The sequence below is a fragment of the Euleptes europaea genome, chromosome 11 (assembly GCF_029931775.1).
Source record: "Euleptes europaea isolate rEulEur1 chromosome 11, rEulEur1.hap1, whole genome shotgun sequence".
Lineage (NCBI taxonomy): Eukaryota > Metazoa > Chordata > Lepidosauria > Squamata > Sphaerodactylidae > Euleptes > Euleptes europaea.
Window position 1 is genome coordinate 29,007,050 of NC_079322.1, and position 14,755 is coordinate 29,021,804.

General features: G+C 42.8%; 1 protein-coding gene across 1 annotated transcript in view; it reads right to left on the reverse strand.

Annotated features, from left to right (window-relative positions):
- Positions 1–3,725: 3,725 nt before the first annotated feature.
- TMEM108 (transmembrane protein 108) overlaps positions 3,726–14,755 on the reverse strand; it is a 106,114-nt gene continuing 95,084 nt past the window's right edge. The window contains exons 3-4 of the mRNA XM_056857519.1: positions 9,544–9,698; positions 3,726–4,054 (exon numbers count right to left, since the gene is read on the reverse strand). Coding sequence (XP_056713497.1) covers positions 3,932–4,054; positions 9,544–9,698 — 278 coding nt within the window. The 3' untranslated portion in view covers positions 3,726–3,931. The remainder of the gene's footprint in view (positions 4,055–9,543; positions 9,699–14,755) is intronic.

Consider the following 14,755-nt stretch of genomic DNA (forward strand, 5'->3'; position numbering starts at 1 on the left):
AGAATTCCTTGCATATTTAAATGCTGGTATTCTCTAAACTTCCACATGCAAGGGCTTACTTGTACTAGCAAGAGCCCAGTTAATTGAGACACACCTTACCCTCAGAAGCAGCTTACTTAACCGAGTAAAACTGCTTATACCACTCACTGTGAACCTGAATGCCAAAAAGCTCCTGACACATTAATGCACAGTTTGGAAAGGAAGAATAACAACGGGAAGCATACTGTATTGTGAGCTGCTCGGAAATTAGCATTTATTTCTTTGAGGGCCTACAGATGTACCATTATTTGAACGATAGAAACACACTTTTTCTTGTGTTCAGTACTAACCAACCATTTTCTCTCCAGGGTTTTGCTTAAGAAAAACTGGTTCAACGAGTCTGCAGCAGAAGCCAGCTGTGGTTAGTGCTGATTGTCTAATGCTTGTGAAATCGGCAAACCACCTCTCCTTCCCGAAAGCAGTTTTCTAGCAATTTTTAAATTTCCTGTGCTTTTAAAAAAAAATAAGGTGGTAAATGAACATGTAAATATGGTGCACGTGACCTGGTGTCCTGAAGCATTCTTGGAAGGGCAAGAGTAAAAACTGAACCACCGTTCAATTTGCTGGTATGTGTATGAGAGATGGCATGGCGCTCTGGATGGGATCCTGGGAGACCCAGCTTCGAAACCCCTCTTCTACCATGGAAGCTCGCTGGGTGAATTTGGGCCTGTTACAAACTCTCGGCCTGGCCTACCTCACAGGGTTGTTGTTGTGAGAAAGTGGAAGAGGGAAGGACAGTGTTCTAAGCTGCTTTGACTCCTAACTGGGGAGAAAAGTGGACTGTAAACAAACAACTGCAAAGGCATGCGTGCATACAGTGAGTTGAGAAGGAGGGAGGAAGCTCGAAGGAGAAATATCTGAGAAATAAAATAGACAAGAGTAGGCTCACGTGTTCAAAAAAATATGTTTTACACATGAGGAAAACAAAAACCAAAAACAAGGATTGGGGCGAGAGGCAAGGATTGTACGTGGTGAGGTTCATACAAAATGGGAGCAAACTGAGCCCCAGTGGAGGTACCTCCCTTTCAGAGGCTCGCCTTGGTCCTGAATGGCAGCTACATGGATCTAGGAGATAAGAATGGGCATTTGCTTTCTCTCTTGCTGCTCCTATCAGCACTGCCACTGACTCAGTCTCACCTCCATCGGCTAGGCCGAGAACCAGCCTTGTGTGCTGAGCTAAATGGTATGGCATGCCACTGTTCGGCATGTGTGGCGGGGTAACCTGCCCTTGAAATGGACAGCTTTCTTCCACGATTCACAATTTTGTATGCATGGGATGGGATTGTGTGTGGTCTGTAAGTTTACACTGGATCCAAAGTCACACACGTGAAGCTGCCTTGTACTGAGTCAGACCCTTGGTCCATCAGGGTCAGTATTGTCTCTTCAGACTGGCAGCAGCACTCCAGGGTCTCAGGTAGAGGCCCTTTCACATCACCTCCTGCCTGGTCCTTTTAACTGGAGGTGCTGGGGACTGAACCTAGGACTTTCTGCATGCAAAACAGTTGCTCTGCCACTGAGCCACAGCCCCTCCCCAAAAGTAATGATGCTTGGGCCTTGATCCTATGAGCTGAGGCTATATTCCTGGCAAGATCCACAGGAGCATCTTTGAGAGAATTGCGTAGATGGGCTGAACGACCAAAACGCTTTCAACTGTACTGAAATGATCTCCTAAAGCTATCTGGTCGGTGCAAGGCTGTTAAAACAGAATTAGTTGTAAAGCATCTTAAATAATTGCATAGGCTATTTTCTAATGTGCATACTTGCTATGGATGCTGCAGCATAGAATGCTAGATACATATATCAAGCATATCTTGAGAACAACAGAAGAATACTAACAAGCGGAGGCGGGGGTGGGGGTGGGAGGAATCTTGGGTTTCTTTGTCAGCCAGCCAGACTTGAAAGGGCCTCTCTCTCTCTCTCTCTCATTACATTCTGAAGTAGAGACAGTTTTGCTGCTGTAAGTGCTTCACACTTTCCTAGTGATAATTGCTGCTATGTTCATCCCAGAAGACAAGAATAACAAAACTCGACAGTTCGTTAGAGGGTCTCTTGTGACCTACTTTGAGGTTCCAGACCACCATTTAAGAATTGATGCACAGAAGAAACCGTGGGGCACATGGAATGTGAGCTGTTTCTTATTATTGCTAGGGACAGAGGTTGCAAATATTCCCGCCACCGTCTGTTTCCCCACCTGAGATGCTGTTTATTTGTTACGGCCAATGGCCAGCATAACACCTGAGATGCAACAAGCATCTTGTTGAAGTGAAGAAGACAGAAGGTCTTGAGTTTCAGTTGAACCGTGGGACTCGTTGTGTGCCATAACATCCCATTTCAGGAGGGTTTATGCCCCTGTGCTACTAAGGAAGTCAAAACATGTATTGCTGCATTCCCCACTTATACAATGTCCTCAGCCTACCCTTCAAAAAATTCCGGGCCAATCGGAGGAATGGCTGACCTCGAGCCTGGAACCTCAGACTCAGTTGCAAGATTCTGAGCAGCCTCCAGAGTCTACCAAGGTACAGTGCTGACTTAGTGTACAGTTTCATATTTTTTTATACTTTTACTGTGCTTTTCTTGTACCTTTTATTGTATATTTCCTTTTAGAATTGTTTTGTTAGCTTGTCTTATTTTGCTGGTCTTTAACCCTAATAAATTGAACACATGAACACATGAAGCTGCCTTCTACTGAATCAGTCCCTTGGTCCATCGAAGACAGTATTGTCTACTCAGACCGGCAGCGGCTCTCCGGGGTCTCAGGCAGAAGACTTTCACATCACCTACTCGTCTAGTCCCTTTAACTGGAGATGCCAGGGATTGAGCAGAAATTATTCTGTTCTGTTCTGACTTACTGTGTGTGTGACTTACTTCTCTGCTACATTCCCACCTGTAAAATGGGAATAATAGTTATTTTTATTTGAGGAGGTTATTACAAGGTAAACATAACAAGCATTGCAAAGATCTATCTTTTTAAATGCCCCTGTGGCATTTCCTAATAGAAACTATCAACAGAAATGGGGCCATTGAGCTCCCTGTCCAACTTGAAGTGAACTGCACAAATAATCCAAATTATCAAAAGAATGCAATAGTTTTTGCTGTGTTCAAGACTGGCAGAGAGGAATTAAGGGACCACAGCGGGGGGGGGGGGAATCAGCTTGATATTCATAATAATTTAAATAACTCAAAAGTCCTTTTGGAATTAGGACTATGTACAAAGGAGGCAAATCAGAGAAGTGATAATTTTTCAGAAGGCTAACATCACATTTGCATCATGCCTTGCTGGCAGATACTTGCAAACTAGAGCACCGCAAAAAGTCCCCGGGTCTGACCGCCTATTCCACATTCAACAGGAAAGTGGATTCTTGCCTGGCTGCCGGGCCAAGCTCTTAATACGCAAAGAATGCTCAGTCAGCAACCAGTTTAGCCACAGTACATTGTGTGAAGGGAAGGGGGGGATAGCTGTTTTGTTTCATGGCTCAGCCCAAAAGAATGCAAGGCCGTATCGTAGGATATTGGCAGATGCTTCTGCGCTTGCTCAATCTTGCAAAATAGGCCTGTGATATAGAAGGGAGGGGAGAAATTCACTGATTAAAAAAACATCTGACTCAGTAACATGGAATAAGCATCTGGGACAGGCGACAAAATACATTGGTTTCAGCAGGAGTTTTTCCTTAGAAATAGCTTTTTATTTTATAAAGCTGACGTTTGGTCTGTAAAGTTTTTAACCACACTTATAAAAAAGAGGTTAATAATTCTTAAGCAAAAAAAAAGCTGAAAATGTTTTTTTCCCATAATTCAGGATTACGCAAAGGCTATATTTATAATATATATATATATTTATATTTATAATTTGAATACAATAAAGATGGGGCTGCTAGTACACGGACGGGGAGGGTCATATTTCAGACACTTGCTCGTGTCCTACAAACAGCGTTTCTTGACAGAAGGGGTTAACAAGGACCATGCCGGTGTCTCTGTAATCGCCATTGGCTGGGGAGCGTGGTTCAGACAGGTGGTCCTAAGAGAAGCAGGGGAGGGGAGGGGGGAGAGACAGAGAGAGAAAGAGAGATTAAGCTGGAGACATCCTGCCAGTACAGGGGGTTGTGTAGACGCACCTGTGCTGCACAAAGAGATGATAGGGTTGTTGCATTAGAAATGGGCTGGGATTTGTGTACAGCCTACGTAAGCGCTGCTCCTCTGCAGAGCCTGATCCTTTGGGAACGGGGCTGGGATTTGTGCCTAATATGGGGCAAAAGACTCCTAACAGAGTGGGGTCTCTATGAGAGAAGTTGAGAAAATAAACTGCAGCAAACCAGAGCTAGGAACAATTGGTGCTCAGGGATTCCAGATGTCTTCTCTTCCCCCCAGCATTTGGACAACAAAAAGCTTCACATACACCTTAGGAAATGCGTACTTATATTTTCATTTCCAATTCATTCTTTTTTTAAAAAAGAGTATGCCATTTTACACCACAGTGTCACAGTTGAGGAGTCTCTGCTGGGCCTAACTGAAAGGGCATTTGTGAGGATCAAACATTGGTTACAGCTTATTAAAATGTAGAACAAAACCCAAAAGTGGAATGTGGTGAATGCATGCGTGAATTTTGTTGGGGAGTGACGGGGTGTCTTTCAGAGGGATTACAGCTGGTGTTGAGGCTACAGCATGGCCTCCTTCTGCATATGAAGCAAGAGGGTAGGGCAAAGCATCCTACTTTTATGCCTTTTCATTACTTTTATGCTTATGTAATTTGCCCAGTGCTAAATGATGATTGAAAAAAGAAAAACAGTTCTTCTTTCCCCACCACCAAAAAATGCTAAAAAAAAATACATAGAAACAAATTTTTAAAAAGCTAACTCAAATTAAAGCCAGCACATAGACTTGGCCTAAATGCCTTTTCTAAATGAGACGCAACAGGAAAATTTACTGAATGAACTTACTAATATTTAACTAATTAAAAATAGAGGCATCATTGACGCATTTCAACTACTCAACTTAATTTATTTGAAATATTTGACAGGAATGTTCCTTTTCATACTTGCAATAGTTACATGGATGGTTCTGTCTCATTCTGCTACTAAGACTTAAGACAACTAAAGCACTATGAGTCGTACTCTTGATTTGATCAAACTGGACTACTTGTTGACATCCAAGGGTTGTCCTATCAACACCATGTTCTGCAAGGTTACTGACCCCTTTGTACTTTACTTGAAAGGTTAATTTGCATCTTCTTGCATGAAAATGCTGGGGCCAAGGGGGGAAAAATTAACCAAACCTCTACTCAGTGGTGATGTCATGGTGTATTCATTAATATTCTACCTACTGAGGGAAGGATTTTTTGACAACAGAATGTTCATAAACAGTCCAGCTTCTGTGAAGAAAGTGAAAAGTCAGTTTGGCTGGAGAAACACAGTGCTTGGCATAGGAGGCGCAGGAAAGGGAAGCTCAATGAGAGTTTTGCATTTTGCATCCTTGGATTATGATTTTTTTTTAAATGATTTAGAAAAAGGCCCAGGAGGTAGATTAGTTACATGGCTGGGAACCACCTGAAGTAGGGTACATGAGAAAAAGGGAGAATGAGTTGTGGGTTGAGAAACAAACCCTGAGGGAGGTATAGGTACAAAAAATAGCTATACCTTGAGGAAAATATGAGGGACCACACAATTTTGTGGAAAAAAGGCCAAGGAGAAAGTAGGACCGGGGCATAGCCTCATGTTTGCTCTAGGAGCATAGCCTCTTGTTTGTTCTTCCCCAGGAAGGACCTTCAATAATTGCCAACCAAACTACAAAACGAGAAGGCCCCATTTGTTTGAGTAACAAAAATAAAAGCAAAAAGCAGCAAATGAACAAAAGCCAACTGAACATTCAATGCCTTGGTGCTTGGCTGTCTGGTTAACAGAGATCAAGATCAGAAGAGGAGGGGAGACACAGATCCTTTGCCCCTCCTCCTACCCTTTCCTTCCTTTTCCTGACTTCCCTCTTCCTAGAACATAAGAGCCCTGACCTGGATGGCCCAGGCTAGCCTGATCTCGACAGATCTCAGAAGCTAAGCAGGGTCAGCCCTGGTTAGTATTTGGATGGGAGACCACCAAGGAATACCAGGGTTGCTGTGCAGAGGAAGGCACTGGCAAACCACCTCTGTTAGTCTCTTGCCATGAAAACCCCAAAAGGGGTCGCCATAAGTCGGCTGCGACTTGATGGCACTTTACACACACACACAGAACATAAGAAAGGCCCTGCTGGATCAGACCCAGGCCCATCAAGTCCAGCAGTCTGTTCACACAGTGGCCAACCAGGTGCCTCTAGGAAGCCACTAATAAGACGATTGCAGCAGCACCATCCTGCCTGTGTTCCACCGCACCCAAAATAATAGGCATGCTCCTCTGATACTAGAGAGAATAGGTATACAGCATGACTAGTATCCATTCTAACTAATAGCCATGAATACCCCTCTCCTCCATGGAATATGTCCACTCCCCTCTTAAAGCCCTCCAAGCTGGCAGCCATCACCACATCCTGGGGCAGGGAGTTCCACAATTTAACTATGCGTTGTGTGAAAAAATACTTCCTTTTATCTGTTTTGAATCTCACCCTCCAGCTTTAGCAGATGACCCCGTGTTCTAGTATTATGGGAGAGGGAGAAAAACGTCTCCCTGTCCACTCTCTCCAAACCATGCATAATTTTATAGACCTCTATCATGTCTCCCCTCAGCTGCCTTCTTTCCAAGCTAAACAGCCCTGAGCGTCTTAACCGCTCCCCATAGGACAGTTGCTCTAGTTCCCTAATCATTTTGGTTGCTCTTTTCTGCACCTTCTCAAGCTCTGTAATATCCTTTTTTAGGTGTGGTTACCAGAACTGTACACAGTATTCCAAGTGTGGTCTCACCATAGATTTGTACAAGGGCAGTATGATATCAGCAGTTTTATTCTCCATTCCTCGTCTAATTATGGCCAGCATGGAATTTACCTTTTTTACAGCAGCCGCACACTGGGTTGACATCTTCATTGAGCTATCCACTACCACCCAAAGATCCCTTTCTTGGTCTGTCACTGCCAGCACAGATCCCATCAGTGTATATGTGAAGTTGGGATTTTTTGCCCCAATATGCATCACTTTACACTTACTCCCATTGAATCTCATTTGCCATTTTAATGCCCATTCTTCCAGTATGCAGAGATCCTTCTGGAGCTCTTCACAGTCCGATTTTGTTTTAATTTGCTGTGCATTTTGTTTTAATTTGGTGTCATCTGCAAACTTGGCTACTTCACTGTTTAACCCCAGGTCATTGATGAACAGGTTGAAAAGCACTGGTCCCAACACAGATCCCTGAGGCACCCCACTGCTCACATCCCGCCACTGCTCACGTTCCTCTTCTGTCTCTCTCTGCCCTGTCACTGTCCTGACAATGCTGTGCATGGCTGCAGCTGTCTTGCCCTGCCCCCCGGCTTCAGGTACAGACAAGGTGTTGGGCTCCAATACACCTACTGAAGTGTTGTGCTCAGGACACAAGGAAGAAGCTTCTCTGTAAGCTTTTGGTCAGGGAAGTACAATCCATGAAGGACTAAAACTTTACAAAAGACGCCATCTTGACTACATGTTGAGGGACAATGGAAGAAACCTCATCTCTGAAAACTCAGGTAATGATGGGCTTTTAATTGCTGCAACTTCAAGGTTTCCTAGCCTATCCAGCAACATTATTAGGATAAGTATAGTGTTTAGGGTAAGAAGATTGTGTGTTTTCACCTTTTCTTTTTATCCTTGCTCAGACTGATGCTTAAACAGACCATGTATACTCTTTTTGTTTGTTTATAAAACCTTCCTATATTTTGAAGGCTTGAAGCCTGATCTCTACAACTATTTAGTCTTTCTTTCCAAAGAGCAGAATCGGGAAGGGGCAGCAGATGAACTCACCTTTCCTAAAGCACAATAAATCATCCCTGTGCTAGCTAGTATGAGCAAAGCAGGAGATGTGGCAACTAGGCGCAGACTCTATATGGCAACACAGAAACAGAGTGATAGATGTATAAATCCGTTTAGCGGGAGATACTCTTTCAGATTTTTTTAATGGCAGTGGTTACTCCCCAGAGAGAAGTTGGTTCCCCCCACCCCAGGATTCAGAGAAAGGGAGGCATCACCAAGCAGAGATCTGGGACAGCCGTGGGGCTTTTCCGACCTCCGGGACCTGAGGGAATGGGGCTTGCAAGTCTGTTCCTTCACAACAGAAATCAATAAATACCACCCAACACATTTGGAGGGGCAGGGAGAGGAAGAGGTGATGGAGGCTCAGGTCACAGCCGTGGTCAAGGCAATTTTTTTCCATCTCTGCCAGGCCCGGCAGCTGGTGCCTTACCTCTCCCGCCCTGACCTAGCCATGGTGATCCATGCGATGGTCACCTCTAGGCTGGATTACTGTAACTCGCTCTATGTAGGGCTGCCCTTGAGACTGATCCGACAGCTCTAGTTGGTCCAGAATGTGGCGCCGAGGCTCCTGATGAGAGCCTCGCCCAGGAGCATATAAAGCCAGTGCTTTACCACTGGAGTATCAGATCAGATTCAAGGTGCTGGTTTTGACCTTTAAAGCCTTATTTGGTCTGGGACCCTCGTATCTTCGGGACAGCCTCTCCAGGTATACCCCCAGAAGGACATTAAGATTGTCTGATGAGAATTTACTGGTGGTCCCTGGCCCTAAGAGCATGCTGCTATCCTCAACAAGAGCCAGGGCTTTTTCGGTCCTGGCTCCGGTCTAGTGGAATGCTCTGCCTGGTAACATCAGGGCCCTGCGGGATCTGAAAGTAGTCTGCAGGGCCTGCAAGACAGAGCTCTTCCACCAGGCCTACAACTGAGGACAGCCACTTATATCAGCTTATATCATCTACTGTCCTCCCCTCCTTGAAAGGGAATAATATAAATTGAAGGGTTGCCACCTGTATGGTGCCTACAGTTTATTTAGAATTTAGTGTGCCATTATGTTAGGGGTTTAGAGTTTTATTGTTTGGTTTTATTAAGGATGATATAGATTGATTGTTTATGTTTTGAAATGATGTTACCTGCCCTGAGCCCTTATTAGGGCAGAAAAACAGGGTATACATTTTGTAAAATAAATCAAATTTGCATAAATTTAAATGGAAATGAAAACTAGTTAAATAAAAATGAACATGTGCAATAAAAAAGGCAATGAAAACCCATAATTAAAAAAAAAACACACAAGAAAAAGTGCACCTTTCAGATCCATATGCTGTTGGCAGGAAGGAAGTGGATGGGAAGAGAGCTTTAGGGGCTCAGGGTCAGATAATGAAGAGGAGTATATATTTGCAAGGCATAAAACTGTAAAAGATGTCTGTATTTTTAGGAAAAAATAATAGGGAAAGTTCTTGCACGTACGACCTCTCCCATCACAGTACCACTCTGGGCTGGCTACCAGAAGTGAGGGTCAAGACGAAAATGGCTGAAATTCACATTCAGATTTAAACTAACCAGACAATCCTTTACCAGTGGGCTTTTTATATTACCTCTGACGTTTCAAGGGACTGTATCTCTCTTGGCAACTCTACTGCATGCCTGTTGAAGTAGTCCATGGTGATGGCATTGTTCCAGTAGCTCAGGTTGGTTTCTGGGTTAGACGTCTTCTTCTTCCTCCGCATGCAACAGACAGTTAGCAGGACAGCTGTTAATGCAAACATGTAGATAATTTGGTTATGGACCAAGGCAAAATTAATGCACGACTTGGGTGTTTGTTCGCTCCAGCCCACCTTTTGTGGTGCATGACAACCATCGGCACAGTGATTGGCAACACCCTTACACTGCCCATTTTACAGCATGAACCATCAATCACAACCAACCCCACCCACCATATTATGCCATTGGGATCGTGGCTGGCAGCACCCAACTGGCCGATCAGACAGAGGTCAATAGATTTCCCAAATCAAACTGTACTAAAGTTACTCAAGTATGTCTATTTGTATGCTCATTTTCTATGCTATGTATCCAAACCCCACCTATATATATCTCTCACTGCCAGGTCTCATTGGTAGTGGCCAATTCAGTAGGCATGGACTCTGGCGCCTCTTTCTAAGGAACTACTTGTCCCATTTTTTGAGCCACAGTGCAGCAGAGCGCTTTCTGGTGTACCACCAAAGAACATAAGAAGAGCCCTGCTGTGTCCTTTTTCATACAGTGGCCAACCAGTTGACCCTGGAGGGCCAACAGATAGGGTTTTCCCTTCTAGCACTGGTATTCAGAGGTATAGTGTCTCTGAATGTGAAGATTCCCTTTAGTGATCATGCTAGTGTCCACTTAAGGACATATCCTCCATGAATCTGTCTAATCTCCTTTTAAAGCCAGCCACCATCTTCAACAGTCACCTAACACGATGGTTGTATGTGTTAATTGGAGGGAAGCTGAGGGTATCTTTTCTCCCATGGCTAGGGTAGGGGTGGTGAATTTTTGTTCCCCTGCTCTGACAAAAGGAGCTTTGACTCTCGAAAGCATATACCTTGAAACTCTTGTTGGTCTCTAAGGCGCTAGTGGACTCAAATCTAATTGCTTAAACTCAGCAGCAGCTTCTTTTCATCTTTTAGAAACTAAATTCCCAGTTAGGAAAATGTTATATCCACATGCTGTGCAATATCTAGTTTGACCTAAATACTGTTCAGGTATTGCAAATTCCACTGTAAAATCAAAAGCATCCAAAGCTCTTTGAATAATGCATTCTTCTAAAGGTTAAGCTCAGACTGCCGTTATCAACATAATCAGCTTTCATGGCACACTGCCGTCTTAACACAAAATAATTGAGATAGACTTCTAATATAATCATATCTGTTTTGATTTGGATCAAAGGATGCCTTGTTTTCTTATTACCCCTGAAAAAGTTTCAGAATCTCAGCAATTTCATCAAAGTCAATCACAACCACTTCGTTAGGCATGTTCTTTTGAATGGTGGAGCTATGAAAATTGCACAGGTAGGAATTTCTTCACTGAAAAGCAAAATAGCTCCATATCCTACCCCCTTAATTACAAACTTGTGGAAACGTTCATAGGGCACGTGGTCACATGTGTGGAACATTAATAACTTGAGATATGCCGATGATACCATATTAGTGGCAGAAAATAGTGAAGACCTGAAACGACTACTGGTGAAAGTTAAAGCAGAAAGTGCAAAAGCAGGACTACAGATGAACATCAAGAAAACAAAAGTAATGAGGAATCACTCCACTTTAAGGTTGACATCAAGAAGACAAAAGTAATGAGGAATCACTCAACTTTAAGGTTAACAATGAGGAAATGGAAATTGTTCAAGACTTTCTATTGCTTGGCTCCATCATCAACCAAATGGGAAACTGCTTCCAAGAAATCAGAAAGAGATTGAAACTGGGAAGGGCAGCCAAGGAGCTAGAAAAGATTCTTAAGTGTAAGGATGTGTCACTGGGGACCAAGATCATGTTAATTCATGCCATAGTATTTCCCATTATTATATATGGGTGTGAAAGTTTGACAATGAAGAAAGCTGACAAGGAGAAACTAAATTCCTTCAAAATGTTTTGTTGGAGGAGAGTTTTACGGATACTGTGGTCCACCAAACAAACAAACAAACAAATGAGTTCTAGATCAAATCTGTCCTTAGAAGTTAAAATGACTAAACTGACGTTATCGTACTTTGGTCACATTATGACAAGACAAGAGTCACTGGAAAAGACAATAACACTAGGAAAAGTTGAAGGCAGCAGGAAAAGAGGAAGACACAACGAGAGATGGATTGACTCAATAAAGGAAGCCACGGCCCTCAATTTGCAAGATCTGAGCAAGTCAAAGATAGGACATTTTGGAGGACATTGATTCATAGAGACGCCATGAGTGGAAAGCAACTTGATGGCACTTAACACACACACGTGTGTGTATGCACAGCATGTCATGAACTCCAAATGGTCCTTACTGATGGGGACATTCCTTTCCCTATTGTTGGTGAGGAATGTTTCTTTAAAGGTTTATTCTGTACATGCAACAACTTTGTCTTTTTGTGGTTGATATTTGCACTAGAAATGGAGGCTCCAGTTTGTTTGGATGAATGTTTTCCTCCTTGAGCGCCAGATCAAGGCTCAATTTTCTCATGAAAGACATGGATGCACAGGGGACTCTGGGTTAATATGCATGGAACGAGTGGGTTAGGTTCAATCAACTTTTTGGCTGGCAAAAAAGGAAGAAGTCATCTTCCATGACCACTCCAAAAAAGCTATGCTAAGAATAATGCAACTAGAATGGGGGATGTAGTATGGAGGGGAATCAGGTGAGATTCAGTTTAAAAAGCTGGCTGGATCCAACCCATTATTCACTGCTTCTATCAAGGCAGAAGAATGAATACTTACTTCTAGGTTAATGAAAATGACAAGATGCTACTTTGCCTTAAGAATGGATAGTTGCACCTTATTTGCTACTGTTTTCTTGATAACATTCACCCTTGATTCTTAAGACATTCATGAGACTATATTCCAGGCAGCACTCCAAATGGTGATGCTCCTGCTAGCAGTGTGGTGTAGTCTGATCTGGAGAACCGGGTTCGATTACCCACTCCTCCACATGAGCAGTGGAGGCTAATCTGGTGAACTGGATTTGTTTCCCCATTCCTACGCACAAAGCCAGCTGGGTGACCTTGGGCAAGTCACAACTCTGTTAGACTCTCTCAGCCCCGCCTACCTCACAGGGTGTCTGTTGTGGGGAGGGGAAGGGAAGGTAATTGTAAGCTGGTTTGAGTCTCCCTTAAGTGGTAGAGAAAGTTGGCATATAAAAACCAACTCTTCTTCGGACAATAATTACATTTTCTTAGCAACAATACAATGCAGTTGGAATGCTGAGATAATGCCACAGCCCCTAAACCATCAGTCTTCTACCCATGGGTGAGCTGCAGAGAGTAAGCACTTGAGCAATGGCAGTCATATCTCTGGCTCCTCCTTTTGTCACATGACTCTGATGTGGGCAAGTATACCGTGATGCATATTGGGGCAAAATATCCCAACTTCACATATACACGGATGGGATCTGTGCTGGCAGTGATAGGAAAGGGGTCTTGGGGTGGTAGTGGATAGCTTGATGAAGATGTCAACCCAGTGTGCAGCTGCTGTGCAAAAGGCAAATTCCACGCCATCCATAATTAGACAAGTATTAAAGAATAAAACTGCTACTATCATACTGCCCTTGTACAAATCTGGAATACTGTGTACAGAGGACAGCTCCAAATGTCTCACTTTATATGGTCCACAGCAAACAAGGTAAGTCCATTCTTGCTCCAGTAAACTAGTTCAACATCACATCAACGGCTTGACTGTCAGATGCAAGGACAGCTACATTGGGCCTTGCCCAAGGCAGATGTATTTTGATCTCCAAAAATATAATAAATGCTCCATATTTTTAAAATATCTAGTCTCAGAACAGTGCTCAAGGACTATCCAAAACTCCCAAATCCCAAGGCATGAACATTTATACTTGTGTAATCTTAATTCAATCAATACTATTGATCACATAATTTTAGATTGTCCTTTTTATGAATGTACGCGCAAAAAATTATTGTCTGCTTTATTAGCTACCAAAAGATCTTTGAAGAACGAATTGAAATGTCAATTTCTCTTGAGTGACTCGATCCCTGAAATAATGGCGATGGTAGCCCAATTTCTTGGTGAGGTGCGGAAGATTAAAACTGTTTTTAACTAGTATATTTTGTAAATCATAATTTATAGGGGTTATTACTAATCCCTAATTTAAAGGGTGCTGTAATATCCTGCTTCGATCATTGGCTAAAGTATTGTAATTATGCCAATAAAGGTATGTGTATGTGTGACTATCCAAAACTATAGTTTTACCTAAAATCTGAGAAATGCAGGCCAGCCAAATAAAAATACTACTAGATGAGGGATGCTTGGAATATTTTGATGAATACGCCGAGTACAATTATCATGGGTTAAAACTGACAATTCCCATCTTGGAATATAAATCATGACAGTGTCAGTGTGTAGAATTAGAACACTACAACATAATAAGAGAATGCTGTTATGGTGAAACACTTAATCAGATGGATTCAGCCACCTCCTGCTTTATTCAATGTGAAAAGGTATGATTGAACTATAAATCTCTTTGTTGAAGTAATAGAAAGATTGTTATTACCCCTGTCAAATTCCAAATTGCAGGCTATTATGAATGTAATCCTCACACAGCCCCCCCCCCCATACCGTACTTCCATTTATCCAGAGCCATTCATTTAATTCCTACTGCACAAATCTACTTAGGTCCTAATCAAACCATCAGATCTGTAGCAAAGCAGTCCCAGGGTGATCATTAGAACTGCTCTGCGCATAAGTGCCTGCTAAAATAGAAGAGTTCTCCCTTTCAGGGCTTGTTTTTGTAATCACAAATCAACATTTGTTGGATTTGTGGCCTGTGATACACTGGAAATTTTCACCACATCCACTTAGTCACTGATGTTGTGTGCTGGCAGTGAATCCTGAACCCTACTCAATAAAGGCTTTGTTATTTCTGCAGTCATTCATCTCAAGTTTGAACAGAAGAGTCAAAATCTTTTAAAATGTTTTACTTGAATTCAGGTTACTTCAACTGGTGCTTGACCCTTCAGTCCTCTGAAGATTGAAGTGCATGCAGCTGTGTTACTATCAGAAGTACCTATTGGACAGTGCCAGTGACTTCAAAGGTGATTGACAACAAATTCCGATTTTTCCATGT